Here is a 15730-nt window from a genome sequence, read left to right on the forward strand (position 1 = left end):
TTGTTTGTTTGTTTGTTTGTTTCAGCATATTCCAAATTTTATTTAAAATAAACTTCGGAAAAACAAACTAAAATAAAAATAAATAAATTTCAGGAGAAAGTTTTTTAATTTAATCCAAATTTATGATAGATAAAAGATATTTTAAATCTAAAATTAAAAACCCAGTTATTAGTCAAATTATCTTCTCACAATAATTTTTTTTGTTAAAACAATATTAACTACCAGAGCTTCTAATATTGGAGAAATCCAACTTCTTAATTCATAAAAAAAAAAAAAAAAAAAAAAAAACTGATAAATTATTGAGAATTCAAATCGAAGCATAAAAAAATGTTTTCATTGAAAAAACATTTCTCCTCAGTTATGACTTTACCATAATAATATACACCCAACAATATTTTAGAATAATTTCAACAAGAAATCTGAATTAACAAATGAAATTTAATGTAAATTAATAACGCAAATAGTAGGAAAAAATTGCTTTTGAAAAAAATTTTTTATCCAGCAACTGAATTTCATCAACATGAAAACACAACTAGAAAAAATCTTCATACTTAAAAATTTACAGAGCTATTTAACCCAGATGCTCCAAACAGTCAAAATTTTAAAAGATGTACGAGATGATCACATTATCGACAGATGGATATGCACTGGCAATTGATCGGCATTATCTCAAGACGTCATTGATTATAAAAAAAAATTTATCAATAAAATTCATAATTAATTGCTTATTGATATAAAACCATATCATGTAGTAAAGAAATTATATAAAATAAGTACAAGAGAAAAATACATTAATATTTCTTAATATATTTTTTAATTAATTTTTATAAACAAATTTTTTATGCAATAAATACAATATAAAAATTAAAATGCATGAATATTTTTAACAATATGATTTTAAAATTAAATTAAGCAATTTTAGGTACTTACGTATTATTGCAACCAGGTTGGCGCGATTTGTAAGTTTGAGTAAAAAAGTATGAATAGAAAGAAAATGTACATTTATTAATTACAGATAATTTTTAATACAGTTTTTTATATTATTTTGTTTACCCTACTTACGGCAACCTTATGTTAATTTATTAAAGCGAGGTGTGCGTAGTTCGTAGATTCGTTCGTTGCCTACATTGTGCCATTCGTAGATGTTTTTTTAAGTTAAAACATGTCGCTGTGTACATGGATTCTTGTCAAATATTTTTGGTTAGAAACTTTACGTTTTTGTTATCTAAATTTTTTGTTTCGGATTTTTAGCTTAAATCGTGTGTTCAAAATGTAGTTTTTGCACGTGCGAAAACCGCGTTTTTGGGGACATTTTAGGCTTAAAAGTTCGAAATATAGACAAGAATCCATGTACACAGCGACATGTTTTAACTTAAAAAAACATCTACGAATGGCACAATGTAGGCAACGAACGAATCTACGAACTACGCACACCTCGCTTTAATAAATTAACATAAGGTTGCCGTAAGTAGGGTAAACAAAATAATATAAAAAACTGTATTAAAAATTATCTGTAATTAATAAATGTACATTTTCTTTCTATTCATACTTTTTTACTCAAACTTACAAATCGCGCCAACCTGGTTGCAATAATACGTAAGTACCTAAAATTGCTTAATTTAATTTTAAAATCATATTGTTAAAAATATTCATGCATTTTAATTTTTATATTGTATTTATTGCATAAAAAATTTGTTTATAAAAATTAATTAAAAAATATATTAAGAAATATTAATGTATTTTTCTCTTGTACTTATTTTATATAATTTCTTTACTACATGATATGGTTTTATATCAATAAGCAATTAATTATGAATTTTATTGATAAATTTTATTGATAAATTAAAAACATCTACAAATGGCACAATGTAGGCAACTAATGAATCTACGAACTACGCACACCTCGCTTTAATAAATTAACATAAGGTTGCCGTAAGTAGGGTCGTCAAATTTGGCGATTTATGCGAATTTTGGCCTGGTCGCGTTAATACGTAAGTATCCAATTTTATGCCAGATATTAATAAATTGCATTAATACATCGAGTACAGTTATCACATTAATTAAAATCAAACTTCTGCACAATTAGAATCTCTGATTTTGTTTTTGAAAACTTATGTTTGTAAAAATTTAAAAAATAATAACAGAAAAAACAATTTAACACATAACTGATAAACCATTTTTTTCAAAATTTTGTTCATATTCTTAATCTAATTGTTACCTTTAAGTTATTTATGTGCAATTACTTGTATTATGATTATGTTGCATACTATACATTATACAGAAAAATGTAAGGGGGTTGATGAAGAAAAAGTGGTTAATCTTTGGATTATGGTAACTTGGCGATTTTTTTTGCGAAAATTTGGCAACCAACCCTGCTACAGCAATCTGCTAGTTTTGTTTTGGACGCGATTTTGTTTTCACGAAGTAAAGGCATTTTTTTTTTTTTACTTAACATTTTTTCCAACAATCTGCTAGCCGAATTACGCTTATACTAGAACTTTTATGGAACAAAAATGCTTAATCATGACGAAGATTAGGTGCGAAATTGGGAGAAAGTGCACAATCGCAAACTGCTTGCCGCGTTTTTAAGAATTGTACATACACAGTATCATCCATGTACACGTCGACCTATTTTCACTTAAAAAAACATCCCCGAATTGCACAAAAATGACATTGCGCACACTCTTGACTTTATCCAAGTACACTGCTAAAGTCCTACCTAGTAACCTTTATCACCTTACCAAAATGTCGCCAAACTACCTGTTACCATATTCCAAAGATTAGCCGAAAAAGTTTAAGAATCCCTGACGTAACCCATTAAAAAATACAATTACTTTTTCAAAGTTAAATATAATTACAATTAAATAATATAATAATTACAACTAAATGTCATTATAATTAATATCAATTAAAAGAAAAAAAAGCAGAATTTTTGCAATTAAATAATATGTGAAAGCAAAAAACAGACAGTATCTACATGCCTTACATTAATGAATACATTAAATCATTTCTTGCTGAATGTCAGATTACTAAAGATGAAAAATATCACTAAGTTTTTAAAAAATAAGCCTTAAATGATTCTTTCAAATTTAGAAAATTCGTAAAGCAGTATGTTTTATAAAAGGCACTGAGATTTATCTGAGCTAGTGGAATTGGTGTTGTGTGTCGACTAGCTCCACTATATGCGACTTTCAGATAACACCATGGAGCTATGTCGGCTGTGCTAGATGTTTCTATTTGCTCAGATAAACTCTAGTGTGAATGGCTCTTAGGGTATGGAAAGGTTGCATAAGTCATACCCCCTAAGAAAACATAGGCATAAATCATAGTATCTATAAAAAAAATTAAAAAAAAATTATGTGTGGTAATAAAATCTTGTGTTGTTATTGCTGATATCTATCACAATAAAATTCCTCATAGTGGATCTCTTGGATAAAATTAATAAAGTTTATAAGCACGAGCTTAATATAACTTCTTATTTAGATAACCAGCATCCTAAGTTGTACTACATCTAAAACTGGACATTTCGAGTTATTTTAGAACATTATTTATATAGTTAATTTATTTATACAATTAATTACAACAATGATTACAAATATATTTTTCCGTTTTGTTGTCAACTCCAGCACTTAATTCGTGTAACCTTTCTTCGCATTTTAGGATCGAATCATCATTATCTTCATGATTTTCTTCACAAATATTACAAGGAGACAAACATAATGTGAAATAATATGGTTGACTAGTAGGCAACTCACTTTGCCAGAAGCAGCTCAGCTGATGTGATATTATATCTAATATTTAAAAGGTACAACTTCAAGAACTTTAACGTTTTCAAAAAGTTCATGTGCACTTTCTACTTTTCACATCATCATTACAGTACAAAGTCTGAAATCCGGACTCAACAGGACTTCGGCAATTCCGGATTTGGGATTTTTCCGGATATTGGATCATCAGTTTAAATCTAGTAAGATGGCATGTAGAAATTATAAAATTAAAAATATGAAATCATGATTTATGAAATAATGAAGTATTTATGATCTAAAGGGTATCACAATTTACAAAAAAAAAAAAAAAAAGCTTAATATTTATTTGCTTAACTTATTAAACATTTCTTTCAATGCAGGTTGTTCAAGTTGCTTCACTTTTTGTGCTAATACTTTCTCTTTAATTCTGTAGACAGACATAATCTCTTATTTAGTTACACTGTTGAAGTCCTGTAACTGCTGTGTTGAGAATTTCGACTAACTTGTTAATCGAAATATTTTCGTTTTCAGTAACTTTGTTCACTATCGGTAGCAGTATTTTCTGGATCTAGAACCATACTACAGATTTTGCCATTCATTAATTGATTGATGATTGAGAAGCACTGTCATCACAATGAAAAACTTATCATCTTCATTTATTATTGCTTCTCCACATTTCTTTACAAAATCCGTTAATTGAAAAATTTCATCTTTGTTTTGTGATATATGAAAACCTTTACAATTTGCGGCTACCATCATCAAATTTAGCTATCGTTCATGATACATATTTGGCTCTGCATCATGAGCTTGGCGACTAACGACAAGTTGTTCTGTTAAATTTTATCTTGCTTCTATCACGCACTGAGACAATTAAGCTTAAATTGTATTAGTTTAGTTATTTATTATACTTATGTCTATTTCCTGAACATGTTTAAGGCTTATCAGAGTTCTGAATAAATAAATTCCCACATATACTTAAGACTTATTGAGCGCCGGTGCTAGATATCTTAACGTCTGATGCACTCTCTTGTGGGTTATATATTCTGCGACCCGGTGCTGCCTTACGAGCCCTGGCGCTGGTTATGGGTTTAGGTGAATAACAAATCAGTTGTTCTTAATTCAAATAGCCATAAATGTAATCTTTTAGGTCTATGAGTATCATCAAAAAAATCTATTTTTTGCATATAGAAAGAAATTTTTGTTAAATTTTCCCGTCAACATTTTTAGCGTATTTAACTTAAATCTGTAATCATCGCCAAGCATAATGTCAACATAAAAGGTTACCATACTTCTTTGTTATTCAATTACTAAAAAAAATTGTTTAGGCATTGTTATGAGTCATTATTCAAGTTGTCATGTGTTGATAAACATGTGGTGATGAAAGGAATGTATAATAAATAATGATTCGCCAGGTTGGTGTCAGATCAACGATGTATCCATGTGGAATGTTTTGGTTTGAGATGTGTGCCAACTAGACATGCAGCAACAGAGCCAAATTACTGACTGTACAAATTTAAGCTAAAATGATTGTTTTTTCAACAACAAGGTATTTTATTTAGTGTCGAAGTGGAATTAAGAATCAGGACTCTCCAGATGTTTTATTATGCGTGGAGGGGGGAATGAAATGTGTAAACGTAAAGCCTACGAGAAAAACATTTCTGGTGGTTTTGAAGTCCGGATTTCGGACTTTGTATTAAGACCAGAGACAGCATCAGGTTTCAGTTTAATTCAAAGTTTAACTCAGATATAACTGTGCAGGCTGGGGCTTTTTTCTATACTGCCTTGTGTTCAATGTTCTTAGTAGTTTGAAGTTATAACTACCCACTGGGCTCTGTTATATCAGGAAAAGTGGTAAGAGTACTTCTGTGTGAAGATTTCCTGAAATGATGAGTTTCTTTTTTTGCAAAAATTAATTTCATCAAGCTATCATCAGCATTCAATCCATTATGAACCTGTATGTTGATAAAAATGTTTAGTGTTAGAAGTGGGGTTGAATGCCAGTGACAAGACTAATGGAGAAGCAACTAAGGCAACTTATAACAGCCTTTGCTGCATTTAAAGCAGGGATGAAAGTTGGCCAAGAATCCATTAAAGAAGATATGAAAAATGTTCAGTAAAATACTGAAGAGATCAAGAGGAAATGAAACGAGAAATTACTGCCATTACAGAAAACAAATTCAAAACTATGATAGGTAGAATAAACACAGTTGAAAATAAAGTTAGAGAAAGTGACGAAAGAGCTCCTGCTGTCGAACAACAAACCAATGACAGAGTTTCTGCTGCAGCTTGAAGAAATCCACAGTGACAGCTGGACACAATTCTGACACCTTTAAATTCCCACCTACAGTAGCTCCCAAGTGTTTGTACACTTACAAATTTCAGTGAAATATTGCTTTACTCATTAATAAAATTTGAGGATGAGAATTTTTTAATAATATTTATAAATTTTTCTTACACTTAACAGAGCAGAGAAAGACCTGATATCAACTTTTGAAACAAAAATCCTAAGAAAGATCTTTGGACTGATACAACAAAATGGTATGTGAAGGATTCTCTATAATCATGAACTATATGGAAAATATTGGAAATATGGTAAACTGATATTGAGGCATCTCGCATCAGATGGCTGGGCCATGTGTTTAGATATGATGATGCATTTCCAACCAAAAAGATTACCTTTTCGAGCACAGAGGGAGTAAGATGAAAAGGAAGACCACCCACTAGATGGACAGATGATGTCGAGCAAAATTTAAGGTTAATTGCAGTTAACCAATGAAAGACTACTGCGCCGAATGGGGTCAGGCGTAGGAAACTTGGAGAGACAGCCTTGGCCTGTAACAGGCTGTGGAGCTTATGAAGAAGAAGATAATTTTTTCTTAGCAAAACTACATTAATTATTTTATGAACATGACATTTTTTTAATCAATAATCAAGACCTAATAGAAAAGTTATCTCACAAAAGTCTTCGTACACTTTAAAGAAGTCTGCATTTAGTAAATATTGAAATATTTCTGTCAGTATTTTGTAGGATATCCTGCAGGATTTATGACAACTTTCAAACATCTCGGCATAGAGTTTCCCAGTTTTTATTTTTGTAATATCTGCCTCACTCCCTTCTTCCATCATTACCATTGTTTGATTTTCATTTAAATGCGTCTTCAAACTCAAATTCTTATTCTCTCCAAATGTATTCTATTGTTTTTAAATTTGTGACTGAGGTAATGTTTTTAGAACTTATAGACAATTATAGACACATTAAAGATGAACATTGAGGGCAGTGAGCTTAGGATTACCATCCTGATAAAAAATAAAGTTGTTTCCAATATCTAAAGTTTGGGCAGATAATTTTAAATTATCTTTCAAAATATTGGTTAGTCTATATTTTAGAATGCCCCTTGGATTATAGCCAAGTTGTTTCATTTACCGCCAAAATGGAAAAGTGGATGATGGAAAAACTGATGGGAAAATATTTGTAAGGGGCATATTTCTGCGTTGGATGTCAGTAAGAAAGTATGTTGCTTATTTTGTGCTGTACACAGTAAAATGGCTGTGTGATGAAATTAATCCAAAGTTTCGAAATGATTTGGATCGAAAGGGAAAAAAAGCATTCATTGATGTGTAAATGAAGATTTACTTAGTAGTCATTATAAGCATCCTGTTTGTATGAAGGAAATGCATATAGTCGAACGTAAAGATCGTTCGGATGGCTTTGAATGGATTTGTTGCAAGAAAGGTTCATGCAAGAAATGCCACCGAGAGTCCAGCACTACGGAGGATATTTTTTACTCGTATTTTTTAAATTTATGTGGTGACAACAATAAGCATATTCTAGTTCAGATAATTCTTGAAAGTTTTTTAGATTCTGTTAAGGAATTTTGTGTGCCACAGACTAAAGACACAAAAATTTCTAAATGTGGTAAGTTGATACTTCCTTTTTGTAGTGCATATATACGATAACATGCATTTCCTTTTTTATTTTATTTCATTGTGAGATTTAAAATGCAGTTTATTGAACTTCGATTGGCTACACAATTTGTTCAGATTTGATTATGAGTAACTTTGTTTTAACATTGTATGACGTTATCATTCTCCTGAATTTTTTTAAGTGAAAATAGATGGATGTGTACATGGACAAAGTAAAGGGAGTGCACAATGCCAAGTTTGTGCAATTCTCTGATTTTTTAAAGTGAAAATAGATCAATGTGTATATAGACACTAAGTTTATGCAATTGTTTGATTTGTTATTTTGGTTTTGTGTAGTCGCCATCTTCAAATTATGCCTTGCAGGCTAGCCTTCAAAAATTGCTAATTTTTGCCACGGGACACGCTTTTTACTAAAATATTTATATAAAGGGCATGGTTAATTATGCCATTAATAACTATTAAATTACCTAACCCTGATGCTGACATGCACCCCCACACAAGAACACCTTCACACCGCACTTAACTGCTCTAACCAAAATTTTGGGATTAAGTTCATTGTCTCCCCTCCACACAATTATATGTACATCGGAACTAAAAGTGTTAAATTTGCTTTCATCTGCAAATAAGACATGATTTCAGTATACTTCAGGGTTATTTACCATTGATTTTGTGAAGGAAAGCCTAAGCTTTATATTTTTTATATTTACCAAAAATTTCTTTCAGCAGAGTGCATATGTAATCCAGCTTATCTGAGTACTCATTGAACAGTATCAGGTGAAATTGAAGCAGAAAATTTTTCAATAAATTCTGCAGAAATCTTTACAGCACTCAAAGGTGGACTTTTCATAAATTTTCTAATGATAAATCTCTGATCACATTGAATTAACTTTGCCAGACCACCTCTTCTTACCTTATTTTTAATGGATGCTATTAAGGAATTTTGTGTGCCATAGACTGAAGACAGAAATTTCTAAATAAGGTAAGTGGCTATTTCCTTTGTGTAGTGCTTAGATGCTATAAGATGAATTTCTTTTTCTATGTTATTTCATTGTTTGATTTAAAATGTAGTTGATTGAGATTATATATTTTTTGTTTGGCTCTAGTATAGAGATGGAGCTCTTTTGACTTTTTAAGTGAAAATAGATCGATGTATACATGGACAAAGTCAAGGGAGTGCACAATGATAAGTTTGTGCACAAAAATCACCATTACACAAAGTCAAAATAACAGGTCAAAGAATTGCACAAACTCGGTGTCCATGTACTGCCAAAAATCGCCAATTTCTGCCAAGTGGCACCGTAAATATATTTTTACCAGTTTGGTTTTATTCCAAATCACATGTAGATGATATAAAAAAATACTGAGCTTTATATTCAAATTCTAGGATACGGCGCGCTTCTTTTATTCAGGGTTTTTTTTACAATCAACACTTTTGAAAGCCGATGTATGTCTTCTCGACCCTCTCTAAAGGTATCTATCTACATATGACAGACAGACCACCTTAGAATATTCTTAATCTGCATAATGTCTTTTCTATATAACATGAAAAATGTGGCACTTTTCGGTTAGCTGGGCACAAGCAGAAAGTCACCAAATAATTTAGACAAAAATCCAAGTCTTTTTACTCTTATAAAAAGCACCAAACAAATAAGTGGGCAATTCTGCACTTTACCCCAAGCTGCAAATCGATCACTTAGTCACTATAGTCTACCTTTTTCAAATACTGAGAACCAAATTCAATTACCAGCGTTTTACAACTCCAGTCGCTGATGGGTCAACGCAAGGCTATTCGATTTGCTATATATGCTGCGCAATGTAACATATAATGATTAGACAGTGAGAAATGTGACTGTATAGCTCTTAATATCCTTAACAAATAATAATATAATGACAGGTTTTATTCATTTGTTGACATGTCACACACAGTCTATTTTTCAGTCTGATTAAGTTAAATTAGCTGAATATTTGAGATTTATCCTTGCATAAATACAGCACATGAATAAATATGAGCATTTGCAATTGGAAAATGGATAAGTTCGTGTGCACTTCCTGAATACTGATACAGACTGAATTTCCAGATTTACAGAAGGTTCAATGCTGTTATGCAATCAATCAATCAAATATTTATGAAAATTTCAATCAAAAGAAAACTGCTCTTTTTTAAACTCCAAATAGGTGAAACTTGTTCACGTAAAAAAAAAAAAAAAAAATCGTAAATAGTAATAGTTGAAAACAAATTACACATCAGCAACTTTAGATAAAATAAACTAGCAGCGAAATTCATGAACATGTTTACTATGTGGCTTATATATAAATGATAACCTACCTGATGAACGAACTAACCGGCACATCATATTTACAAATAACTATATTCTCTTATATATTTGTAGGTCGATTAAAATATTAAGATTAGTATTTCAACCCAGAGGTGAAAACAAAAGCCTTCTTGAAATTTTCTATTCAATACAATAAAAGTGCAAATTATTTTGCAAATATTTATTTAAAAAAAAAAAAAAGAAAGAAAAATTTGTACTTATCTTGATCCATATGATACCACCCACATAGGATAGCAGATATTATTTCTTTACACATACAGATCTATAGTATAGGATCTAATATATATAAATATCAGTACAATTTAAAATACTTACGATTTTTGAATGACATAATTAAATGTCAACTTTCTCCTTATAAGCACAAGATCCCAGTGCAGCGGCAGGACGAACAAGAAGGACGGGAAAACGAGACACAAATACCGATTAGTGATGACGATGAAACGATGTGGACCTGTTTCCGGTTCAATAATTTCTAAATTTTCCAAACAGAAATTCTTCTGATGAAATTCGGTTTCATGAAAGAGCTTTATGTTTCATAAAAGTATTTTATGATCTTTGATTACATGTAGACTACTGATTTGCATAAATAAAAAATTAATTATCCTTTAGGGAAAGATTTATTTTTTAAGGTCTCAAGTGATGTTCCTTTTATGAAACATCAAAGGGGCATAATCTAAGAATAGAAAAAGTTTCGTCTGCTACAAAAGTTGGTTTGAATGCTTGTTTAAGACAAAAGTAAATTTTATTCTTTAGAAAGGCGTTCTATTAAAAAAAAAAAAAAAAGGATTTAGCAGATCTGTGTTTCTCAAATCTGAACCCATAATACTCGAAAACTGGAGCTGTACCTACAGTTTGTTATACTATAAATTATATTTTAAACAAAAACTACAAACAATGAAAAAATTCATGTAAGCTTTTCTCACTCTAGGAGCAAGGTTGGCGTCAGAGCCGATACAGCCGTTGCCAATCTACAGAAAACAATAGATAGGCTCTGTTTCGTTCTGGTCAGAGTCGTGACCTTAGGGGCTAATGGTAAAGAGTCTTAAGACAGAATTTGTGTTTACGTGTAATATACACTGGAAAGGCAAAACGCAGGACTGGTATTTTATTAACGATATAACTTATGTTACGAGGATGAACTAATTGCAAAAATATCTCTGTAAGAATGAAGAATATAAAAATGGTCGTAATCTTAGGTAGCCAGAATGAATAAGTGGAACTATCACTATTATATGGTCTGGCGTAAGAATATGGAGTGTTGGGTATGCACGTAAATTATACTAGCTATACAGATTCGATAAGTTGCCAAACTTCGCGTGCGAAAGCAGAGGTAGTTTCACGCGATTAATCAAATTTTTCCAGTTGGGAAGCATCAAATGAACATGCAAACCACAACACTAGAAAAATATGACTTCTGTACAGGTATAACTGAAATTTTCAAATCGCATGTGCATGGTACATTTAGGAAATTCGCTCAACTTTTAATTTAGCTGTTAAATATTTAGTTTTAGTTCATTAAAATCTACTTTTATTCATGTTTTCGTATTTACCAACATTTTTCTATACTTTTTGAGGCTTAATTTGTTAATCAAGTTAAAAAATAATCCAAATAAATGTATATGTGTTTTTCGACTTTGTAAAAGAAGGGAGGGAATGATCTTCCAGCAGTGGTGAAACAGGTGTATCCGGAAAAATAGATTTAGCACCACTGTTATATAAAAAATAAGACTTTACATTGTTTCCTATATGCCGTATTTTAACGAAAACTATAAGATGTGCTATATAAACTTAAATGTGTTATAAAATCTGAATGAAAATATTTAAGCGAATACAAAAATTATTTCTTTATTTAATTTAACTGAACTCTAGCAATCTTTAGACAGATTTCGTCAGTCTGTCTTTAAATGTTCTCAGTCACTTTTGGCCCTTTCCTTATTTTGCTTATTTTACATCTATTTAGAGATTCACAACCTTAAACTATACCAAAGATCTCCAACATTCCACTAAACACTTAAACACGAATAAACTCTTGTATTGTACTTAAGTGCATTAATAAGTACATTATTAACATGTTAAGAGTCAAGCCTGTTTTTTCTTCCTTCTCATTTAGCCCGCGATACCTGATTTCTCTTATATACTGGAGAAAGGAGATCTGTTATTTTATAGCATTTAGATTTGAAAGATGAATATAATGTTTTAAATTTTATATCGTCGGCAAAAATGACCGACTGGGCTTGAATGAAAATTACACTGTTAATCTTATGGACTGATAAGATCCAAATGGTAAGTACATTGTTTGTCTTTGGTGATTGACGCTGTTCGAAAGAAAATATAGTGTCAATGAGCGGCGACTGACGATATAACGCATGCGTTAAATTGAGTTTTCGCTCTCTAAAAGACTACAGGTAAGTTAGATGCAGGGAATAAACCTCATGCTAGAGCAAAACACTACATATGTGATTGGGTTAGGGAGGAAATAGTGTAGGATGATGCCAAAGAGATACTTAAGAAAAATTTGACTCAGCGATTCGTATCGAAAGAATAATAATTTACGATCTACATATTAAAAATCGCTTCATTTCGAGATCGATTATGGAAAACTAAACAGAATAACAAAATTTGCAATATATCCCCTACTTATAAATGATGCAAGTATTTGAAAAATTAGATCCATTAAATATATGGCAACTCGTGACTTAACGTTTGGACACTTTCAGCAGGCCCGGATCGAATAGGTGCGGGACCCGATTGGATTTTTTTTTTGTGGGGCCCTCTTTATATATTAAATATTTAAATAAAATTCAAATTCAATATATATATAAATATATCAAATGTCATGGATCATCATACAGGTAAGCTTCTACATAAATTTTAAAAAATGTTCAAAATACAAAATCTTTTACTGAATATAAATTTACATCACCGAATATGAATACATGAATTTACATATTTGTAAATTTTTGTTCTGTAAATTCTTCTAAAATTGTTTGAAAATATAATTTTCTTGCGTCTTCACTTTCAATCGACATAACTGCTAAACTATTTAATCTATCCTGATTCATTGTCGATCTCAGATAGTTTTTTTATTAATTTTAGCCTGTAAAATGATCTCTCTCCAGAAGCAACTGAAATTGTTAAGAATATTCGGAGAGCAATAAACAAGTTTGGAAATACCGTTACTCTCTCATTATCCGATAAAAATTTGAACATTTTTAAACGGATTTTCAAAAAATTCTAAAGGAAAAATAGATTTCAAAGCTTCCATTTCTTCAACTAACATTTTTCCGTCTATATCAGCTTCTTTCATCTAATGATAAAATTATAGGTTAGGTGTCCATTTTTAATCACATAATATACTTAAATTTTTATTTTAAAAATAATTGTTTGTTAATAAAGATTATGTAATATACTTACCTTATTCAACAATTAGTAATTGTAGTCACAAAATACGACTCTAATAATTACAGTGGTGGCCAAAATTGTGGACACTTTTGGAAATTTTTATGTTTTTGAACTTTTTATGTTCATTTTGAAATTTTTATGTCATTTTGATGGTAACGCGGGGCCCTTTCAAATGCGGAGCGCGATTGGGGCCAATCGCTCCAATCGCCCTTTATCCGGTCCTTACTTTCAGGAAGGCATGAAGCTTGAGGACACGCCGGAAACAACATGTATCATCAAATCGGGTGTGTATGCGTTTCTAAGACTGCCACTTTAATTGTGCGATGTTCCTGTTAAGTTCTAGGGGGGCATGGACATAATTTTAATGTTCATACTAGGCAGATAAACATTTGTGTACATAGATGCCATAATAGTCACTAATAGTATTGTAGGGTTTATATTTATTTTAACTAATATTTATTTTAAGTTTAAACTATCTTTCCTGTCAAGCCTTACTTTCCCCTGGAACTGCCAATGCCAGAATATGTAAATTTTAGTAGAACGCGCAAGGATTCAAATTATCAGCGGAAGTATTCTGATTTAAATAGAAGGAAACGAGTTCGGTGTGTAATATGCTTACTGCACGAGCGCGGAGGTAGTTAGCGAGAATTGAAGAACCCCGCGTTGCGGCCTATGTGCTTGGCGGGAAGTAGTGGTAATCGTTCCAGTGAGCTTCAAGTCTGCTGAATTAGCAGCGGTATTGTAAAACGCGGTGAGTTAGTTATTTTAGAGAGCCTCGTAGATAGAATCTTCTCTTTACTTTCTTTTCAGGTTATTATTTTTATTTGACTGCCAAGTTGGCACAGTCTGTGAGCGTCAAGAGCACGCAATTGTAATTTTATTACGTTGAATAAAAAGGGACTTAAACCCTTCACAAGGCTCTATCTTTTATACAAGTTTTCACAGTCACCTCTTTGTTGCGTGCAAGTTGGAGGCGCGCAACGTTATATTGGCGCCCGAACAATTATCGAACTGAAATGGCCGAAAATTGGATGGTTGCCGCTGGACAACACCAAGAAATGACAACTCAGTTAGAAAGATTTGGATACCTGGTCCAGACTTTGAGAGCGTCAATCAAGCCAAACGTCCATTTCGACGGAAAAAATTCGGTGGCGGTATTTCTCGAAGGTCTAGAAAACCACTTTCAGCTCTACCCTGTCCCTGAAAGACAAAACGTTGCCATCGCCACATCAGCACTAAGAGGACAGGCCGCGCTATGGTGGAAAAATATAGGTAAATTTTTATTAGGGGAATTTGCAAGCCAGACATATACATTTGAAAATTTCAAAAAATCGTTAGTAAAGGCCTTCCCCATAGTGAAAGATCGCGCACGGCTGGAAGCCGAACTATATAGTTTCTACCAACGGGATACAGCAGAACTGACGAACTTTATTCTACGAAAAATCAAGCTAACGGATATGCTGTATGGAAAGAAATCCGATGCGGAGATTATTGAAATAATATTACCAAGATTGTTACCCGCTGTCCAAGACTACTTTGAAATTAGAAACCCAAGCACATTGCAGGAACTTTTCGAATTGGCGGTGAAGTTTCAAAATCGCAGAATAGCGGAAAAAGCGAGAGGGGAAACATATTCTCAAAGTACCCGAAGGAAGGAGGAAACCAGAAATGGAAATCGCTCTTATGGGGGAAAGAACTATCAAGCTAACGCATCGAAACTCGAAGGTCAAGGCCCAAAAAGAAAATTCGAAAATAAGCATCCGCGTACCCAGAAGACACAGATTGAAAGGAAAGCTTTAAACGAGTAGAGGGGCCTGTGAAAGGGAGGGTCCAGACCCCGGAAGTTTTAAAAAAACCCTCAAATAGATATTTAAACACGGTCATCGTAAAAAACTCACAGCTACCAATTATACAAGTCCTGGTTGGCGATGTACCAGTAGAAGCCCTCATCGATACAAGAGCAGAAGGAAATTTTATGAGTGAAAATTTCTTCAAAAAGAATTTTTATAGGATACGATTATTTAAAACCAGAAATACGGAAATTATAGCGGCGCAAGGAAAAACATGTCACTGCATCGGGAAATTATCATTAAACTTACGGGTAAAAGAGGAAAATCTCAAAGTATTAATTTTTGTGGTGAAAGACCTGCAACACTCTCTTATTTTAGGTATGGACTTTTTAAGGGCCGCGAGGGCCAAATTAAATTTTCAAGATAGTTTTGTGGTGTTGGAGATGGACCAGAGGGTGGTGGAACCTGTGGAGACACCTGAAGTGGACCTTAGCCATCTGAATGACCATGAAAGTAAAGCAATACAGCAAGTGGT

At 32.1% G+C, this 15730-nt stretch overlaps 1 protein-coding gene across 1 annotated transcript in view; it reads right to left on the bottom strand.

Annotated features, from left to right (window-relative positions):
• Positions 1-10472, bottom strand: part of flr (actin-interacting protein 1 flr) — a 66703-nt gene extending 56231 nt beyond the window's left edge. Inside the window, exon 1 of the mRNA XM_035377317.2 lies at positions 10319-10472. Within this exon, the coding sequence (XP_035233208.1) occupies positions 10319-10334 (16 nt within the window). The 5' untranslated portion in view covers positions 10335-10472. The remainder of the gene's footprint in view (positions 1-10318) is intronic.
• Positions 10473-15730: the final 5258 nt, after the last annotated feature.

This window comes from Stegodyphus dumicola, chromosome X1, assembly GCF_044657685.1.
Source record: "Stegodyphus dumicola isolate Sdum_Otavi_A_Nest chromosome X1, ASM4465768v1".
NCBI lineage: Eukaryota > Metazoa > Arthropoda > Arachnida > Araneae > Eresidae > Stegodyphus > Stegodyphus dumicola.